The sequence below is a fragment of the Oncorhynchus keta genome, chromosome 19 (genome assembly GCF_023373465.1).
Source record: "Oncorhynchus keta strain PuntledgeMale-10-30-2019 chromosome 19, Oket_V2, whole genome shotgun sequence".
NCBI classification, from domain to species: Eukaryota; Metazoa; Chordata; class Actinopteri; order Salmoniformes; family Salmonidae; genus Oncorhynchus; species Oncorhynchus keta.
In genome coordinates this window covers 77,868,990-77,889,318 of record NC_068439.1, presented here as the reverse complement: position 1 = coordinate 77,889,318, position 20,329 = coordinate 77,868,990, and the positions used below count along the sequence as shown (strand labels likewise).

Genomic DNA, 20,329 nt, shown 5'->3' with positions numbered 1-20,329 from the left:
ACATTTTATACAAAATGCTGGAATATAGAGCCAAATTAAAAGTTCACTTCACTGTCCAAATACAAACGTAGGGGAGTGTAAGAAATATATAAATCCAATCAACAACCAGTCTACAGAATATACACTACAGTCTACATTATATACACTACAGTCTACAGTATATATACAACACAGTCTACAGTCTATACACTACAGTCTATACACTACAGTCTACAGAATATACACTACAGTCTATACACTACAGTCTACATTATATACACTACAGTCTACAGTCTATACACTACAGTCTACAGTATATATACAACTCAGTCTACAGTCTATACACTACAGTCTACAGTCTACAGAATATACACTACAGTCTATACACTACAGTCTACATTATATACACTACAGTCTACAGTATATATACAACACAGTCTACAGTCTATACACTACAGTCTACATTATATACACTACAGTCTACAGTATATATACAACACAGTCTACAGTATACACTACAGTCTACATTATATACACTACAGTCTACAGTATATATACAACACAGTCTACAGTCTATACACTACAGTCTACAGTATATATACAACTCAGTCTACAGTCTATACACTACAGTCAATATACTCTACAGTCTACAGAATATACACTACAGTCTACATTATATACACTACAGTCTACAGTATATATACAACTCAGTCTACAGTCTATACACTACAGTCAATATACTCTACAGTCTACAGAATATACACTACAGTCTATACACTACAGTCTACATTATATACACTACGGTCGAGAGTCTATACACAACAGTCTACATTATATACACTACAGTCGAGAGTCTATACACAACAGTCTACATTATATACACTACAGTCGAGAGTCTATACACAACAGTCTACAATATATACACTACAGTCTACAGTATATATACAACACAGTCTACAGTCTATACACTACAGTCTACATTACATACACTACAGTCGAGAGTCTATACACAACAGTCTACATTATATACACAACAGTCGAGAGTCTATACACAACAGTCTACATTATATACACTACAGTCTACAGTATATATACAACGCAGTCTACAGTCTATACACTACAGTCTATACACTACAGTCTACAGAATATACACTACGGTCTACAGTCTATACACTACAGTCTACAGTCTATACACTACAGTCTACAGAATATACACTACGGTCTACAGTCTATACACTACAGTCTACAGTCTATACACTACAGTCTACAGAATATACACTACAGTCTATACACTACAGTCTACAGTCTATACACTACAGTCTACAGAATATACACTACAGTCTACAGTCTATACACTACAGTCTACAGAATATACACTACAGTCTACAGTCTATACACTACAGTCTACAGAATATACACTACAGTCTATACACTACAGTCTACTATCTATACACTACAGTCTACATTATATACACTACATTCTACAGAATGTACACTACAGTCTATACACTACAGTCTAAAGAATATACACTACGGTCTACAGAATATACACTACAGTCTACAGTCTATACACTACAGTCTACAGAATATACACTACAGTCTACAGAATATACACTACAGTCTACATTATATACACTACAGTCTACAGAATATACACTACAGTCTACAGTCTATACACTACAGTCTATACACTACAGCCTACAGAATATACACTACAGTCTATACACTACAGTCTAAAGAATATACACTACGGTCTACAGAATATACACTACAGTCTACAGTCTATACACTACAGTCTACAGAATATACACTACAGTCTACAGAATATACATTACAGTCTACATTATATACACTACAGTCTACATTATATACACTACAGTCTACAGAATATACACTACAGTCTACAGTCTATATACTAGTCTATACACTACAGTCTACAGTCTATACACTACAGTCTACAGAATATACACTACAGTCTACAGTCTACACACTACATTCTACAGAATATACACTACAGTCTACAGAATATACACTACAGTCTACAGTCTATACACTACAGTCTATACACTACAGTCTATAGAATATACACTACAGTCTATACACTACGGTCTACAGTCTATACACTACAATCTAAAGAATATCCACTACAGTCTACAGTCTATACACTACAGTCTAAAGTCTATACACTACAGTCTACATTATATACACTACGGTCTACAGAATATACACTACAGTCTACAGTCTATACACTACAGTCTACAGTCTACACACTACAGTCTATACACTACAGTCTACAGAATATACACTACGGTCTACAGTCTATACACTACAGTCTACAGTCTATACACTACAGTCTACAGAATATACACTACAGTCTATACAATACAGTCTACAGTCTATACACTACAGTCTACAGAATATACACTACAGTATACAGTCTATACACTACAGTCTATACACTACAGTCTACAGAATATACACTACAGTCTATACACTACGGTCTACAGTCTATACACTACAGTCTAAAGAATATACACTACAGTCTACAGTCTATACACTACAGTCTAAAGTCTATACACTACAGTCTACATTATATAGACTACGGTCTACAGAATATACACTACAGTCTACAGTCTATACACTACAGTTACACTACAGTATACAGTCTATACACTACAGTCTACAGTCTACACACTACAGTCTACAGAATATACACTACAGTCTACAGAATATACACTACAGTCTACAGTCTATACACTACAGTCTACAGTCTATACACTGCAGTCTATACACTACAGTCTAAAGAATATACACTACGGTCTACAGAATATACACTACAGTCTACAGTATATACACTAAAGTCTACAGAATATACACTACAGTCTACAGTCTATACACTACAGTCTACAGTATATACACTACAGTCTACATTATATACACTACAGTCTAAAGTCTATACACTACAGTCTACATTATATACACTACAGTCTACAGAATACACACTACAGTCTACATTATATACACTACAGTCTACAGTCTATACACTACAGTCTACAGAATATACACTACAGTCTACATTATACACACTACAGTCTACATTATATACACTACAGTCTACAGTCTATACACTACAGTCTACAGAATATACACTACAGTCTACATTATATACACTACAGTCTACAGTCTATACACTACAGTCTAAAGTCTATACACTACAGTCTAAAGTCTATACACTACAGTCTACAGAATATACACTACAGTCTACATTATATACACTACAGTCTACAGAATATACACTACAGTCTACAGAATACACACTACAGTCTACATTATATACACTACAGTCTACAGTCTATACACTACAGTCTAAAGTCTATACACTACAGTCTAAAGTCTATACACTACAGTCTACAGAATATACACTACAGTCTACATTATATACACTACTGTCTACAGAATATACACTACAGTCTACAGTATACACTACAGTCTAAAGTCTATACACTACAGTCTACATTATATACACTACAGTCCACAGAATATACACTACAGTCTACATTATATACACTACAGTCTACAGAATATACACTACAGTCTACATTATATACACTACTGTCTACAGAATATACACTACAGTCTACAGTATACACTACAGTCTAAAGTCTATACACTACAGTCTACATTATATACACTACAGTCCACAGAATATACACTACAGTCTACATTATATACACTACAGTCTACAGAATATACACTACAGTCTACATTATATACACTACAGTCTACATTATATACACTACAGTCTACAGAATATACACTACAGTCTACATTATATACACTACAGTCTACAGTATATACACTACAGTCTACAGTATACACTACAGTTCACAGAATATACACTACAGTCTACATTATATACACTACAGTCTACAGAATATACACTACAGTCTACATTATATACACTACAGTCTACAGTATATACACTACAGTCTACAGTATACACTACAGTCTACAGTATATACACTACTGTCTACAGTATATCGATGGGGCTGTAGTGGAACAGGTTGAGAGCTTCAAATTCCTTGGTGTCCACATCCCCAACAAACTATCATGGTCCAAACACACTAAGACAGTTGTGAAGAGGGCACGACAAAACCTATTCCCCCTCAGGAGACTGAAAAGATTTGGCATGGGTCCTCAGGTCCTCAAAAGGTTCTACAGCTGCACCATCCTGGTTGCATCACTGCCTGGTATGGCATCTGCTCGGCCTTCGACCGCAAGTACATGACTATAACTATAACCAGTACATAAGTACAAGTCCATAACTGGGGACAAGCTTCCTGCCATCCAGGACCTCTATATCAGGCGGTGTCAGAGGAAGACCATTAAAAAATATCAAAGACTCCAGCCCCCCTAGTCATAGACTGTTCTCTCTGCTACCGCACAGCAAGCGATAAAGGAGCGCCAAATCAAGGTCCAAAGGGCTTCTAAACAGCTTCTACTCCCAAGCCGTAAGACTCCTGAACATCTAATCAAAGGGCTACTCAGACCCCTCTTTTACGCTGCTACTCTCTGTTTATAATCTATGCATAGTCACTTTAACTGAACCTACATGTACATACCGGTACCCCCTGTATTTAGCCTCCACATGGACCCTGTACCGGTACACCCTGTATTTAGCCTCCACATTGACCCTGTACCGGTACACCCTGTATATAGCCTCCACATTGACTCTGTACCGGTACCCCCTGTATATAGCCTCCACATTGACTCTGTACCGGTACCCCCTGTATATAGCCTCCACATTGACTCTGTACCGGTACCCCCTGTATATAGCCTACACATTGACTCTGTACCGGTACCCCCTGTATATAGCCTCCACATTGACTCTGTACCGGTACACCCTGTATATAGCCTCCACATTGACTCTGTACCGGTACCCCCTGTATATAGCCTCCACATTGACTCTGTACCGGTACCCCCTGTATATAGCCTCCACATTGACTCTGTACCGGTACACCCTGTATATAGCCTCCACATTGACTCTGTACCGGTACCCCCTGTATATAGCCTCCACATTGACTCTGTACCGGTACCCCCTGTATATAGCCTCCACATTGACTCTGTACCGGTACCCCCTGTATATAGCCTCCACCCTGTATATAGCCTCCACATTGACTCTGTACTGGTACCCCTGTATATAGCCTCCACATTGACTCTGTACCGGTACCCCCTGTATAAAGCCTCCACATTGACTCTGTACCGGTACCCCCTGTATATAGCCTCCACATTGACTCTGTACCGGTACCCCCTGTATAAAGCCTACCCCCTGTATACATTGACTCTGTACCGGTACCCCCTGTATATAGCCTCCACATTGACTCTGTACCGGTACCCCCTGTATATAGCCCCTTGTATATAGCCTCCACACTGACTCTGTACCGGTACCCCCTGTATATAGCCTCCACATTGACTGTACCGGTACCCCCTGTATATAGCCTCCACATTGACTCTGTACCGGTACCCCCTGTATATAGCCTCCACATTGACTCTGTACCGGTACCCCCTGTATATAGCCTCCACACTGACTCTGTACCGGTACCCCCTGTATATAGCCTCCACATTGACTGTACCGGTACCCCCTGTATATAGTCTCCACATTGACTCTGTACCGGTACCCCCTGTATAAAGCCTCCACATTGACTCTGTACCGGTACCCCCTTTATATAGCCTCCACATTGACTCTGTACCAGTACCCCCTGTATAAAGCCTCCACATTGACTCTGCACCAGTACCCCCTGTATAAAGCCTCCACATTGACTCTGTACCGGTACCCCCTGTATAAAGCCTCCACATTGACTCTGTACCGGTACCCCCTGTATATAGCCTCCACATTGACTCTGTACCGGTACCCCCTGTATATAGCCTCCACATTGACTCTGTACCGGTACCCCCTGTATATAGCCTCCACATTGACTCTGTACCGGTACCCCCTGTATATAGCCTCCACATTGACTCTGTACCGGTACCCCCTGTATATAGCCTCCACATTGACTCTGTACCGGTACCCCCTGTATATAGCCTCCACATTGACTCTGTACTGGTACCACCTGTATATAGTCTCCACATTGACTCTGTACCGGTACCCCCTGTATATAGCCTCCACATTGACTCTGTACCGGTACCCCCTGTATAAAGCCTCACTATTGTTATTTTACTGCTGCTGTTTAATTATTTGTTAATTTTAATTTCTATTTTCTACTTATCTATTTTTTACTTAACACTTCAGTAAAAACAATTTCTTAACTTCTTAAAGCATTGTTGGTTATGGGTTTTTAAGTAAGCATTTCACTGTACGATCTACAGCTGTTTTATTCAGCGCATGTGACAAATCAAATTTGATTTGTCACATGCGCTGAATACAACAGCTGTAGACCGTACAGTGAAATATATATACTACAGTCTACAGGAACAATTTGTGCTTGGGTGTCTACAGTTCATCTGGTAGGGAAGAGAATTCCAAGGTCGATCCATGAAGCCCCTAAACCCCTCAACGAGAAGAGAGGAGGGAGGGAGAGAAACAACACCGGAGTTTAGAGACTGACGACTACATCTCAGTCGTCTAACGTAGCTTCCTCTCCTCATCTCCATTCGTTCATCTACACTGATCTGCCCTGAATGGAGAGGGGAAAGCCACACTACGAGAAGGTTTGATGAATGGAGAGGGGAAAGCCACACTACGAGAAGGTTTGATGAATGGAGAGGGGAAAGCCACACTACGAGAAGGTTTGATGAATGGAGAGGGGAAAGCCACACTACGAGAAGGTTTGATGAATGGAGAGGGGAAAGCCACACTACGAGAAGGTTTGATTATTCGACCCTCAGTGCCTCAGATTCCAAACGCCAAGTCTTCTCCACCCCTCAGCTCCACAGACTCCAACCTCCCAGCCCTCCAGTCTTCTCCACCCCTCAGCTCCACAGACTCCAACCTCCCAGCCCTCCAGTCTTCTCCACCCCTCAGCTCCACAGACTCCAACCTCCCAGCCCTCCAGTCTTCTCCACCCCTCAGCTCCACAGACTCCAACCTCCCAGCCCTCCAGTCTTCTCCACCCCTCAGCTCCACAGACTCCAACCTCCCAGCCCTCCAGTCCTCTCCACCCCTCAGCTCCACAGACTCCAACCTCCCAGCCCTCCAGTCTTCTCCACCCCTCAGCTCCACAGACTCCAACCTCCCAGCCCTCCAGTCTTCTCCACCCCTCAGCTCCACAGACTCCAACCTCCCAGCCCTCCAGTCCCCTCAGTCTCTCAGTCCCCCAGACTCCAAACCCCGTCCTACAGACCCCCAATACTACAGTCCTATCTACCTCTCAGTCCCCCAGACTCCAAACCCCCAGTCCCCCAGTCCCCTCAGCCTCTCAGCCCCCCAGACTCCAAATCCCCAGTCCTCCAGTCCCCTCAGTCTCTCTGTCCCCCAGACTCCAAACCCCCCAGTCCCCCAGTCTCCTCAGCCCCCCAGACTCCAAACCCCCAGTCCTCCAGTCCCCTCAGTCTCTCAGTCCCCCAGACTCCAAACCCCCCAGTCCCCCAGTCCCCTCAGCCTCTCAGCCCCCAGACTCCAAACCCCCAGTCCTTCAGCCCCCCAGAGAAAGAGAGAGACAGAGAGAGAAAGAGAGAGGAAGGGGGGGGGGGGGCTGTATTTCAGGCCTCCTGCCATGCTGACACATCATCACTGTGAACTGTGACCTTTGGCTGTGTGGCACAGCAACTGGCAACGCCCCTCCCACTCTAATATCATTCTGTCTGAGCTTCTGCAGGGAGTATGGCGATGGTGTGTGTGGGAGGGGGAGGGGGATTGTGCATGTATAAGAGAGCGTGAGAGATTGTGCGTGAGCATGTCCATATGTGTGTGTGCGTGTGCGTGAAGGGAGGGGGGTATCTCTTCTCTCACTGAGCTTTCTCCTGCCAGCTTGGTTTTACAAGAATGAAGTGCTGGCTGCTTGCCAAGCTTCTCACAGGCTGCCAGTGCTGCACAACAATGGCTGGTCTGTGATTACTGTAAGTAATTCACTTTTAATGTTCACTTCATATCTGGTTCTAATCTAATCATCTCATAGAGAATGACCAGTCAGACCACAGGAAGTTGGTCTGGTAATGACTTTTCAAGGAGAAGAGAAGAGAGGGAGGTTCATGCCAGATTCATTTGCTACTGGCTGAAATATGTTTGCCAGCGTCCATATACAGTGCCTTATTCATACCCCTTGGCTTTTCTTCACATTTTTTTTGTGTTACAAAGTGGAATTAAAATGGATTTAAGACTCACAGCTGTAATCACTCTTAGAGACTTACCCAGAAAGACTCACAGCTGTAATCACTCTTAGAGACTTACCCAGGAAGACTCACAGCTGTAATCACTCTTAGAGACTTACCCAGAAAGACTCACAGCTGTAATCACTCTTAGAGACTTACCCAGAAAGACTCACAGCTGTAATCACTCTTAGAGACTTACCCAGAAAGACTCACAGCTGTAATCACTCTTAGAGACTTACCGAGAAAGACTCAGCTGTAATCACTCTTAGAGACTTACCCAGAAAGACTCACAGCTGTAATCACTCTTAGAGACTTACCCAGAAAGACTCACAGCTGTAATCACTCTTAGGGACTTACCCAGAAAGACTCACAGCTGTAATCACTCTTAGAGACTTACCCAGAAAGACTCACAGCTGTAATCGATGCCGAAGGTGTTTCTAACATGTATTGACTCAGAGCTGAATACTTATGCAATGACTATATATTAGATATAAAAATACATTACAAAATGAAATACAATAAATAAATGTTCTTTCACTTTGACATTACAGAGAATTTTGTGTAGATTATTAACAACAAAAATTACAAGTAAATCCATTTTAAAATGTGAAGATATCCAAGAGGTCTGGATACATTTGCAGGGCACTGTTTATTGCCAAACATTACTGTTCAAATGATCACAGTAATGGATGGGGAGATTGTATTCCATTGTTTGGAATACACTTCAATGAACATAGTTTATGTTGGTGTCGTTTATATCAATGTATCCAGTATTCTACTAAGAGCAATATGAAGATGTACACTGTAGAATAGATGGATAATCCCTGTGTTGGTTCACAAATTCCTAAACTATTCCAGCTTGGTTCTACAGCATTGTGCGAAGCTTCCGGAATCATTGTGTGAAGCTTCTGGAATCATTGTGTGAAGCTTCTGGAATCATTGTGTGAAGCTTCTGGAATCATTGTGTGAAGCTTCTGGAATCATTGTGTGAAGCTTCCGGAATCATTGTGTGAAGCTTCTGGAATCATTGTGTGAAGCTTCCAGAATCATTGTGTGAAGCTTCCGGAATCATTGTGTGAAGCTTCTGGAATCATTGTGTGAAGCTTCCGGAATCATTGTGTGAAGCTTCTGGAATCATTGTGTGAAGAAGCTTCTGGAATCAAAGCCAATTCCAGAACATTTCCTCTTTTATTTCTGTTAGTCTTGAAATGAGACTGTTAGCTACAAAACAGAGGAAGGAAAACCACAAACTCAAAAAAACACTACATCCACAGTCGGTGAGCATTGTCCCACCAACTAGGTTTCTTGTTGATTCCCTAAAGTCTTGATAGTATGGCTAAAGTAACATTTTTTTTTCTGAAAGTAAAGGATTAACACAAAGTATGTATTTTCCATAACACATCATTTCAGAAACCCAGAAGTAAAATCTTGCATAATTGCGTCAGCTATACAGTTATGTTACGTATGTCTGTCCATGACAGCTTACATAAAAACATACAACTACTCTCTGTCTAGTTTTTTTTTTTAAAGGTGTAGATTTTTATTGAAGGGGATTTTTTCCCTATCACTAAGCAGTAAGTGGGTTAGCTAAAATACTGGCTGAAGCAGATTAGAAAACTAGTTAGCACTTTCACTTGAAAATGGTTACACACATGCACAAAGTGTGGTCTTGGGGGCGCCAAGCAAAGGATTGAAATCATTTGAATCATGTGCACAAGGTGAAGGTAGGAACCAGTGGGATGTCTATTTCAAGATTGCCATACATCAGTGATGTTACAGGGGATAGTCTAAAGTCTGTGTCAGTGACGACTTCCTTAAGGTCATTAAGGCGTTAAGGCAAATCTACGCATCAAAAGCTGAATGGAATAAAATGATCAGAATCTGAAATATGAGAAATAAAAATGTATTTCCTAATTGTCAGTGTGACTTTCTGGTAAGTACATATTTAAAGAGGGTAAGAATGTCTGATAATTTATGCTACTACCAGGATTCACTCAATTTCTATCACCGATAATTAGATATAAAATCTAATAAATATGTATAAATAAAAAATATATATATATATATATATAAAAACATAAAATATTTTTATATATATGAATATATATATATATATAAATCTTTCATAAGATATTTACACACATCTAGCCTTCGAAATATTGCATTTATGTTTGATTTATCAACCAATCTATTGAAGGAGGGGTATAATCTATTGTGAATGACTATAGTGACTATGCACAATAACAATCTCAAAATAGGCAACACTTTGAAGTGAAAGTGGCGAAAGTGAGATCATTCTTTCGCTAATAGTTAGGGGTCAGTAGAGGTGAGCCTTCATGCCAACTAAAGAAAGTAACAAATTAACATACCCACTGTTCATGGTCCGCTTTCTAGCAGCGTTAAACAGACATACAGATGAAGGAAACAATATTACATGGAGTTATGGCAGTCAATAATGTCAAAAAAAGAAATCTAGAGACTGAGAATGAGTCTCCATTTCATTTGCATATGGGGTGAATCAGCAAAAACATAAAAACACATGTTGTGTGTGAACGTGAAGGGCCCGTTTCCCGGACCCCGATTAAAAGCCTTGATCTCCATAGCAACTGCTTTTTTAGTCCAGGGCCAGGCTGACGTTCTCATCTCTGATCCTGAGTTGCCAAGCGATCAGCTGATTCTCATCTTATCACCTCAATTGAAACAGTTACTTCATCGCAGTAAAATGGATACAAACTTGACACTTGATCTGATCGTGCGGCAACCCAGAAGCAGTGAGGAGAGCTAAGCTAAATAAAACTAGCTAAGATAACTAAAAGCAATTCAATTCTAATGTGTTCAATTATCAATTCAATATCTCTCAACACACTAGCCTAATCAATCAAATGAAACCTGAATCTGTTCTGTTGGAGAGAATGTGTTTGATAAAAGAACATAACCTGGAATACCTTCAAAAAGTTTGCAGCTAGTGAAGTGTTTCATTGCAGTGGGGGACACACTGGGGCACTCATAAGTATCTAAGTGTCCATCTCCTTATTTATGATTACACACACCAACTAAGAAATAAGCATGCCAGTGGCATGTAGCTGAGCTGAGCTGAGCTGAGCTGGGCGAGAGAGAGAGAGAGAGCGCGAGAGAGCGAGAGCGAGAGAGAGAGAGAGAGTGAGAGTGAGAGAGACAGAGGGAAAGAGGGATGGAGAGTTGGATAGAGGGAGGGTTGGATAGAGGGAGCGATAGAGGGAGGGTTGGATAGATGGAGGGAGGGATAGAGGGAGGGTTGGATAGAGGGAGGGAGGGTACCATTCCCTTTGATCGGGGCATTGTAAATCAAGTAGGCAGAGCAGAGAAGAGGGGAGAAAACTCTTTCTGGATGCACTTAGAGTGGGCACTTGGCCTTCATTATGACACGGGGTCTAGGGGGAGAGAACGGTTATGTAGAATGACCCAGCGAGAGAGGACACTACCGTAGAAGACGTATCGTCACGTCTTATCTTGAAGTCAAACAAGGAGAAAACAGACGACGATCATCCTCTGTTCTTGATCTCTTATTAAATACATTTCTTCTACAGTGAATCTCCTTGGCATATCGTCTTTAACCAGAAGCCATGAGTCAGCAACAGGATTAGTTTGTTTTTCGATTATTTCCTTTCTATTGAAACCATTTACACTGTATTGTAAAATGACATGTTTACAAAGACCGCTGTGTCATATACTTTCAAATACTTTACAAATCCTAAACGTAGTTCACTTATTTCTTCGACCAAGGTCTGATGTGTACTGATTATACAGGGATAATGAGTACAGGTAATGTAAATATAACGGGTAGGCTATACAGTGATTATGTACACAGGTAATGCAGCAATACTCACCCCTTCGTTGTTAGGCACCGTGTGAGCCAACATCTCCTGCAGGGCCCGGACAGACAGGGACTGCTCCAGGATGAAACAGCAGATACACAGGTCAGGAGGAACATACTGCAGGAAGGACAGAGGGAGGGAGGGAGGTGGGAGGGAGGTGGGAGGGAGGGAGAGAGGGAGATGGGAGGGAGATGAGAAGGAGGGAGGGAGATGGGAGAGAGGGAGATGGGAGGGAGATGAGAAGGAGGGAGGGAGATGGGAGAGAGGGAGGGAGATGGGAGGGAGGGAGATGGGAGGAGAGGGAGATGAGAAGGAGGGAGGGAGATGGGGGAGGGAGATGGGAGGGAGGGAGATGGGAGGGAGATGGGAGGGGAGGGATGGGAGGGGACGGGAGAGAGGGAGATGGGAGGGAGATGAGAAGGAGGGAGGGAGATGGGAGAGAGGGAGATGGGAGGGAGATTAGAAGGAGGGAAGAAGGGAGATGGGAGGGAGATGAGAAGGAGGGAGGGAGATGGGAAGGAGGGAGATGGGAGGGAGGCAGGTGGGAGGATGGGAGATGGGGGGAGGGAGATGGTAGGAAGGGAGGTGGGAGGGAGATGCAAGGTAGGGAGGTGGGAGGGAGGGAGACGGAGAGGGAGGGAGGCAGGCGAGAGGGAAGGAGGTGGGAGATGGGAGGGAGGGAGGGAGGGAGGGGGAGGGAGGGAGGGAGGGAGGGGGAGGGAGGGAGGGAGGGAGGGAGGGAGGGAGGGAGGGAGGGAGGGAGGGGGAGGGAGGGAGGGATATGGGAGGGAGGGAGGGATATGGGAGGGAGGCGGGAGGGAGGGAGATGGGAGGGAGGGAGGAAAAATTCCAATCTTAGCAAAGATAAATATAAATAGCAGTAAACACTCTATTAGACGAGAGATCTGATGACTTGCATTAGGTCTCAATTACAAGAGGCTTAAAATGGCAGATGAAATTTGACCATGATATAAATACATTTAAATTAATGGACTGACATACATTGCTTTGATACCCCAGCGGCACCATCAATGTTTGACAAACAAACTTCTACAACAGCAGATGCTTGGATGGGAATCAACATAATATAACGAATCTAATTGAATAATTTTGTTTTATAACTCATTTCCCCCTTACCTAACCAAACCCTTCAATTCTGAAATTAAATATAAGCTGAATATTGTCATGGTGGTTAAACTATCATAGCACCATGAGAAGCCCAGTCTTTAATGTTTCATAGCACCATGAGAAGCCCAGTCTTTAATGTTTCATAGCACCATGAGAAGCCCAGTCTTTAATGTTTCATAGCACCATGAGAAGCCCAGTCTTTAATGTTTCATAGCACCATGAGAAGCCCAGTCTTTAATGTTTCATAGCACCATGAGAAGCCCAGTCTTTAATGTTTCATAGCACCATGAGAAGCCCAGTCTTTAATGTTTCATAGCACCATGAGAAGCCCAGTCTTTAATGTTTCATAGCACCATGAGAAGCCCAGTCTTTAATGTTTCATAGCACCATGAGAAGCCCAGTCTTTAATGTTTCATAGCACCATGAGAAGCCTAGTCTTTAATGTTTCATAGCACCATGAGAAGCCCGGTCTTTAATGTTTCATAGCACCATGAGAAGCCTAGTCTTTAATGTTTCATAACACCATGAGAAGCCTAGTCTTTAATGTTTCATAACACCATGAGAAGCCCAGTCTTTAAAGTTGCATAGCACCATGAGAAGCCCAGTCTTTAATGTTTCATAGCACCATGAGAAGCCCAGTCTTTAATGTTTCATAGCACCATGAGAAGCCCAGTCTTTAATGTTTCATAGCACCATGAGAAGCCCAGTCTTTAATGTTTCATAGCACCATGAGAAGCCCAGTCTTTAATGTTTCATAGCACCATGAGAAGCCCAGTCTTTAAAGTTTCATAACACCATGAGAAGCCCAGTCTTTAAAGTTTCATAACATTGGCAACAGAGGTCTGCTTACTGTAGTTATAGGTAAAACTAAAGGGTAACATTGTACAACCTTGTAGATATAAATTAATCTATTTAACAGACCTGGTTCTTCTTCCTATGCGGTGTAGTGTTACCTCCCATTTGAACTGAAATATATTCCTTTTCTAAAAGAGTACGTTGCCTCTAACCACTGATCCGAGGTCAGCTCTGTGTTTCCACACCTGATCGTTAGCAAATCATCCCAATATTACTGAATTTAGTGATTCACAGCACTACAAAAAAAAGAGAGCGTGTGATTTTAACCATTCACTGCACTGTTGAAACAGTCAAATCATCCCAATATTACTGAATATAGTGATCACAGCACTACAAAAAGAGAGCGTGTGATTTTAACCATTCACTGCACTGTTGAAACAGTAAAATCATCCCAATATTACTGAATATAGTGATCACAGCACTACAAAAAGAGAGCGTGTGATTTTAACCATTCACTGCACTGTTGAAACAGTAAAATTATCCCAATATTACTGAATATAGTGATCACAGCACTACAAAAGAGAGCTTGTGATTTTAACCAATCACTGCACTGTTGAAGCAGTCAAATCATCCCAATATTACTGAATATAGTGATCACAGCACTACAAAAAGAGAGCTTGTGATTTTAACCATTCACTGCACTGTTGAAGCAGTCAAATCATCCCAATATTACTGAATATAGTGATCACAGCACTACAAAAAGAGAGCTTGTGATTTTAACCATTCACTGCACTGTTGAAGCAGTAAAATCATCCCAATATTACTGAATATAGTGATCACAGCACTACAAAAAGAGAGCTTGTGATTTTAACCAATCACTGCACTTCTACAGCATATACATTTTCCACTCGTCAGCGCATTTTCGTAAAACGAATTTGATCAAATCATTGTAAATTGCTATGCAAAATGTCATTATTGCAGCAAAATCAACATTTTGGCCCGCAACTAACACACAAAAACTGGAGGAACTGAGAGGCACAGAGCCAGTTGTATCCATGGAAGCGAGGTGTCAACACCTGAGATCACTGTGACGATAACACCTGTAACTCGATAACACCTGGACTTTCTGGTCAAAAATGAATCCATGCTTTTGTCACTTCCAGGTTAGACTACTGCAATGCTCTACTTTCCAGCTACCCGGATAAAGCACTAAATAAACTTCAGTTAGTGCTAAATACGACTGCTAGAATCCTGACTAGAACCAAAACATTTGATCATATTACTCCAGTGCTAACCTCCCTACACTGGCTTCCTGTCAAGGCAAGGGCTGATTTCAAGGTTTTACTGCTAACCTACAAAAGTATTACATGGGCTTGCTCCTATCTCTTTGATTTTGTGCTGCCGTACATACCTACACGTACGCTACGGTCACAAGACGCAGGCCTCCTAATTGTCCCTAGAATTTCAAAGCAAACAGCTGGAGGCAGGGCTTTCTCCTATAGAGCTCCATTTTTATGGAATGGTCTGCCTAACCATGTGAGAGACGCAAACTCGGTAGCAACCTTTAAGTCTTTACTGAAGACTCATCTCTTAAGTGGGTCAAATGATTGAGTGAAATCTGGCCCAGGAGTGTGAAGGTGAACGGAAAGGCTCTGGAGCAACGAACCGCCCTTGCTGTCTCAGCCTGGCCGGTTCCCCTCTTTCCACTGGGATTCTCTGCCTCTAACCCTATTACAGGGGCTGAGTCACTGGCTTACTGGTGCTCTTTCATGCCGTCCCTAGGAGGGGTGCGTCACTTGAGTGGGTTGAGTCACTGCTGTGATCTTCTTGTCTGGGTTCTTCTTCTTGTCCCCCCCCCTTGGGTTGTGCCGTGGCGGAGATCTTTGTGGGTTATACTCGGCCTTGTCTCAGGATGGTAAGTTGGTGGTTGAAGATATCCCTCTAGTGGTGTGGGGGCTGTGCTTTGGCAAAGTGGGTGGAGTTATATCCTTCCTGTTTGACCCTGTCCGGGGGTATCATCGGATGGGGCCACATTGTCTCCTGACCCCTCCTGTCTCAGCCTCCACTATTTATGCTGCAGTAGTTTATGTGTCGGGGGCTAGGGTCAGTTTGTTATATCTGGAGTACTTCTCTTGTCTCAGGACTACCTGGCATGATGACTCCTTGCTGTCCCCAGTCCACCTGGCCGTGCTGCTGCTCCAGTTTCAACTGTTCTGCCTGTGATTATTATTATTTGACCATGCTGGTCATTTATGAACATTTGAACATCTTGGCCATGTTCTGTTATAATCTCCACCCGGCACAGCCAGAAGAGGACTGGCCACCCCTCATAGCCTGGTTCCTCTCTAGGTTTCTTCCTAGGTTTTGGCCTTTCTAGGGAGTTTTTAGCCACCATGCTTCTACACCTGTATTGCTTGCTGTTTGGCGTTTTAGGCTGGGTTTCTGTACAGCACTTTGAGATATCAGCTGATGTAAGAAGGGCTTTATAAATACATATAGTCTACCAATCACTCCCCAGTCCTCACACAGAGGCTAGTCTACTAATCAGTCCTCACACACAGGCTAGTCTACCAATCCGTCCTCACACACAGGCTAGTCTACCAATCAGTCCTCACACGCTGGCTAGTCTACCAATCACTCCCCATTCCTCACACACTGGTTAGTTTATCAATGCTTCCTACCACAGTAGAGCTCTCTGTCATTATTATGAAGGTGAGGGAGGATCAGGGAGTTATCCAATACTGTACTTAGAGAGAAGGTGCTTCTTGTATATCCAAGTGAATACATTTTTGTGGTGAGCAACAACATCAAATGTATTATATGAGTCAAGATGGGTGCCAGACTGTGAATCTCCTTTCATTAAAGCTATGTTTCCGGGAGAGCTATTCCTTTAATGGAGGCCCAGACAGAGACCCAGACAGACCCAGACAGAGACCCGGACAGAGACCCTGACAGAGACACAGACAGAGACCCTGACAGACACCCTGACAGAGACCCTGACAGACACCCTGACAGACACCCAGACAGAGACCCTGACAGAGACACAGACAGAGACCCAGACAACTCAGAAAAGACAAAGCCGATTTAACAAGCGGTCTCCTGCCAGGCTAGAAGGCATGTGTGATGACACAGATATATAGGACAGTCAGGAAGGGCAGACAGATTTGCTATGACTATGGCACAGTCAATCACGTGTTAATCACAGACACACACGCACACACACACGCACACGCACACGCACACACACACACACACACACACCACATAAACACACACATACAGGTGGTCTGATTGGTGGGAAGGACCGAGACAGGGGCCAGACAGAACTATATGAATTATATGATGAAAAACAGTAGAACTCAAACTGATCTTTCCCATGGCAAAGACAAAGACTGAACTGTTAATCAAGCGGTCCTCTATCTACTGAACTGTTAATCAGGTCCTTTATCTACTGAACTGGCATGTGTGATGACTGAACAGTTAATCATAGGACAGTCTAGGAACTGTTAATCAGACGGCGATTTATCTACTGAACTGTTGACAATACGGTGTTCTCAATCTACTGAACTGTTAATCATAGCCAGTGTCCTCTATCTACTGAACTGTTGACACACGGTGTTCTCTATCTACTGAACTGTTAATCATAGCCAGTGTTCTCTATCTACTGAACTGTTAATCATACGGTGTTCTCTATCTACTGAACTGTTAATCATAGCCGGTGTTCTCTATCTACTGAACTGTTAATCATAGCCGGTGTTCTCTATCTACTGAACTGTTAATCATACAGGTGTTCTCTATCTACTGAACTGTTAATCATAGCCGGTGATCTACTGAACTGTTAATCATAGCCAGTGTTCTCTATCTACTGAACTGTTAATCATAGTTGTGTTCTCTATCTACTGAACTGTTAATCAAACTATCTACTGAACTGTTGACAATAGCGGTGTTCTTTCTACTGAACTGTTAATCAAAGTATCCTCTATCTACTGAACTGTTAATCATAGCCGGCGTCCTTTATCTACTGAACTGTTGACAATAGCCAGTGTCCTCTATCTACTGAACTGTTAATCATAGCCGGTGTTCTCTATCTACTGAACTGTTAATCATAGCCAGTGTTCTCTATCTACTGAACTGTTAATCATAGCCGGTGTTCTCTATCTACTGAACTGTTGACAATAGCCGGTGTTCTCTATCTACTGAACTGTTAATCATAGCCAGTGTTCTCTATCTACTGAACTGTTGACAATAGCCGGTGTTCTCTATCTACTGAACTGTTAATCATAGCCGGTGTTCTCTATCTACTGAACTGTTAATCATAGCCGGTGTTCTCTATCTACTGAACTGTTAATCATAGCCAGTGTTCTCTATCTACTGAACTGTTGACAATAGCCGGTGTTCTCTATCTACTGAACTGTTGACAATAGCCGGTGTTCTCTATCTACTGAACTGTTAATCATAGCCGGTGTTCTCTATCTACTGAACTGTTAATCATAGCCGGTGTTCTCTATCTACTGAACTGTTAATCATAGCCGGTGTTCTCTATCTACTGAACTGTTAATCATAGCCGGTGTTCTCTATCTACTGAACTGTTAATCATAGCCAGTGTTCTCTATCTACTGAACTGTTGACAATAGCCGGTGTTCTCTATCTACTGAACTGTTAATCATAGCCGGTATCCTCTATCTACTGAACTGTTAATCATAGCATAGCCGGTGTTCTCTATCTACTGAACTGTTAATCATAGCCGGTGTTCTCTATCTACTGAACTGTTAATCATAGCCAGTGTTCTCTATCTACTGAACTGTTAATCATAGCCGGTGTTCTCTATCTACTGAACTGTTGATCATAGCCAGTGTTCTCTATCTACTGAACTGTTAATCATAGCCGGTGTTCTCTATCTACTGAACTGTTAATCATAGCCGGTGTTCTCTATCTACTGAACTGTTAATCATAGCCGGCGTCCTCTATCTACTGAACTGTTAATCATAGCCGGCGTCCTTTATCTACTGAACTGTTGACAATAGCCAGTGTCCTCTATCTACTGAACTGTTAATCATAGCCGGTGTTCTCTATCTACTGAACTGTTAATCATAGCCGGTGTTCTCTATCTACTGAACTGTTAATCATAGCCGGTGTTCTCTATCTACTGAACTGTTAATCATAGCCGGTGTTCTCTATCTACTGAACTGTTAATCATAGCCAGTGTTCTCTATCTACTGAACTGTTAATCATAGCCGGTGTTCTCTATCTACTGAACTGTTAATCATAGCCGGTGTTCTCTATCTACTGAACTGTTAATCATAGCCGGTGTTCTCTATCTACTGAACTGTTAATCATAGCCGGTGTTCTCTATCTACTGAACTGTTAATCATAGCCGGTGTTCTCTATCTACTGAACTGTTGACAATAGCCGGTGTTCTCTATCTACTGAACTGTTAATCATAGCCGGTGTTCTCTATCTACTGAACTGTTAATCATAGCCAGTGTTCTCTATCTACTGAACTGTTAATCATAGCCGGTGTTCTCTATCTACTGAACTGTTAATCATAGCCAGTGTTCTCTATCTACTGAACTGTTAATCATAGCCGGTGTTCTCTATCTACTGAACTGTTAATCATAGCCAGTGTTCTCTATCTACTGAACTGTTAATCATAGCCAGTGTTCTCTATCTACTGAACTGTTAATCATAGCCGGTGTTCTCTATCTACTGAACTGTTAATCATAGCCAGTGTTCTCTATCTACTGAACTGTTAATCATAGCCGGTGTTCTCTATCTACTGAACTGTTAATCATAGCCAGTGTTCTCTATCTACTGAACTGTTAATCATAGCCGGTGTTCTCTATCTACTGAACTGTTAATCATAGCCGGTGTTCTCTATCTACTGAACTGTTAATCATAGCCGGTGTTCTCTATCTACTGAACTGTTAATCATAGCCAGTGTTCTCTATCTACTGAACTGTTAATCATAGCCAGTGTTCTCTATCTACTGAACTGTTAATCATAGCCGGTGTTCTCTATCTACTGAACTGTTAATCATAGCCGGTGTTCTCTATCTACTGAACTGTTGACAATAGCCGGTGTTCTCTATCTACTGAACTGTTAATCATAGCCGTGTTCTCTATCTACTGAACTGTTAATCATAGCCAGTGTTCTCTATCTACTGAACTGTTGACAATAGCCGGTGTTCTCTATCTACTGAACTGTTGACAATAGCCGGTGTTCTCTATCTACTGAACTGTTAATCATAGCCGGTGTTCTCTATCTAC

The 20,329-nt window shown here is 42.2% G+C and overlaps 1 protein-coding gene across 3 annotated transcripts in view; it reads right to left on the bottom strand.

Annotated features, from left to right (window-relative positions):
* The window catches only part of LOC118374826 (ryanodine receptor 3-like), a 251,864-nt gene that overhangs the window by 196,974 nt on the left and 34,561 nt on the right, over positions 1-20,329 (bottom strand). For 2 of the 3 annotated variants that reach the window (XM_052471367.1, XM_052471368.1), the window contains exons 3-4: positions 12,153-12,257; positions 10,656-10,676 (exon numbers count right to left, since the gene is read on the bottom strand). In XM_052471367.1, the coding sequence (XP_052327327.1) occupies positions 10,656-10,676; positions 12,153-12,257 (126 nt within the window). The remainder of the gene's footprint in view (positions 1-10,655; positions 10,677-12,152; positions 12,258-20,329) is intronic. The other variant, XM_052471369.1, reaches the window with a different exon arrangement.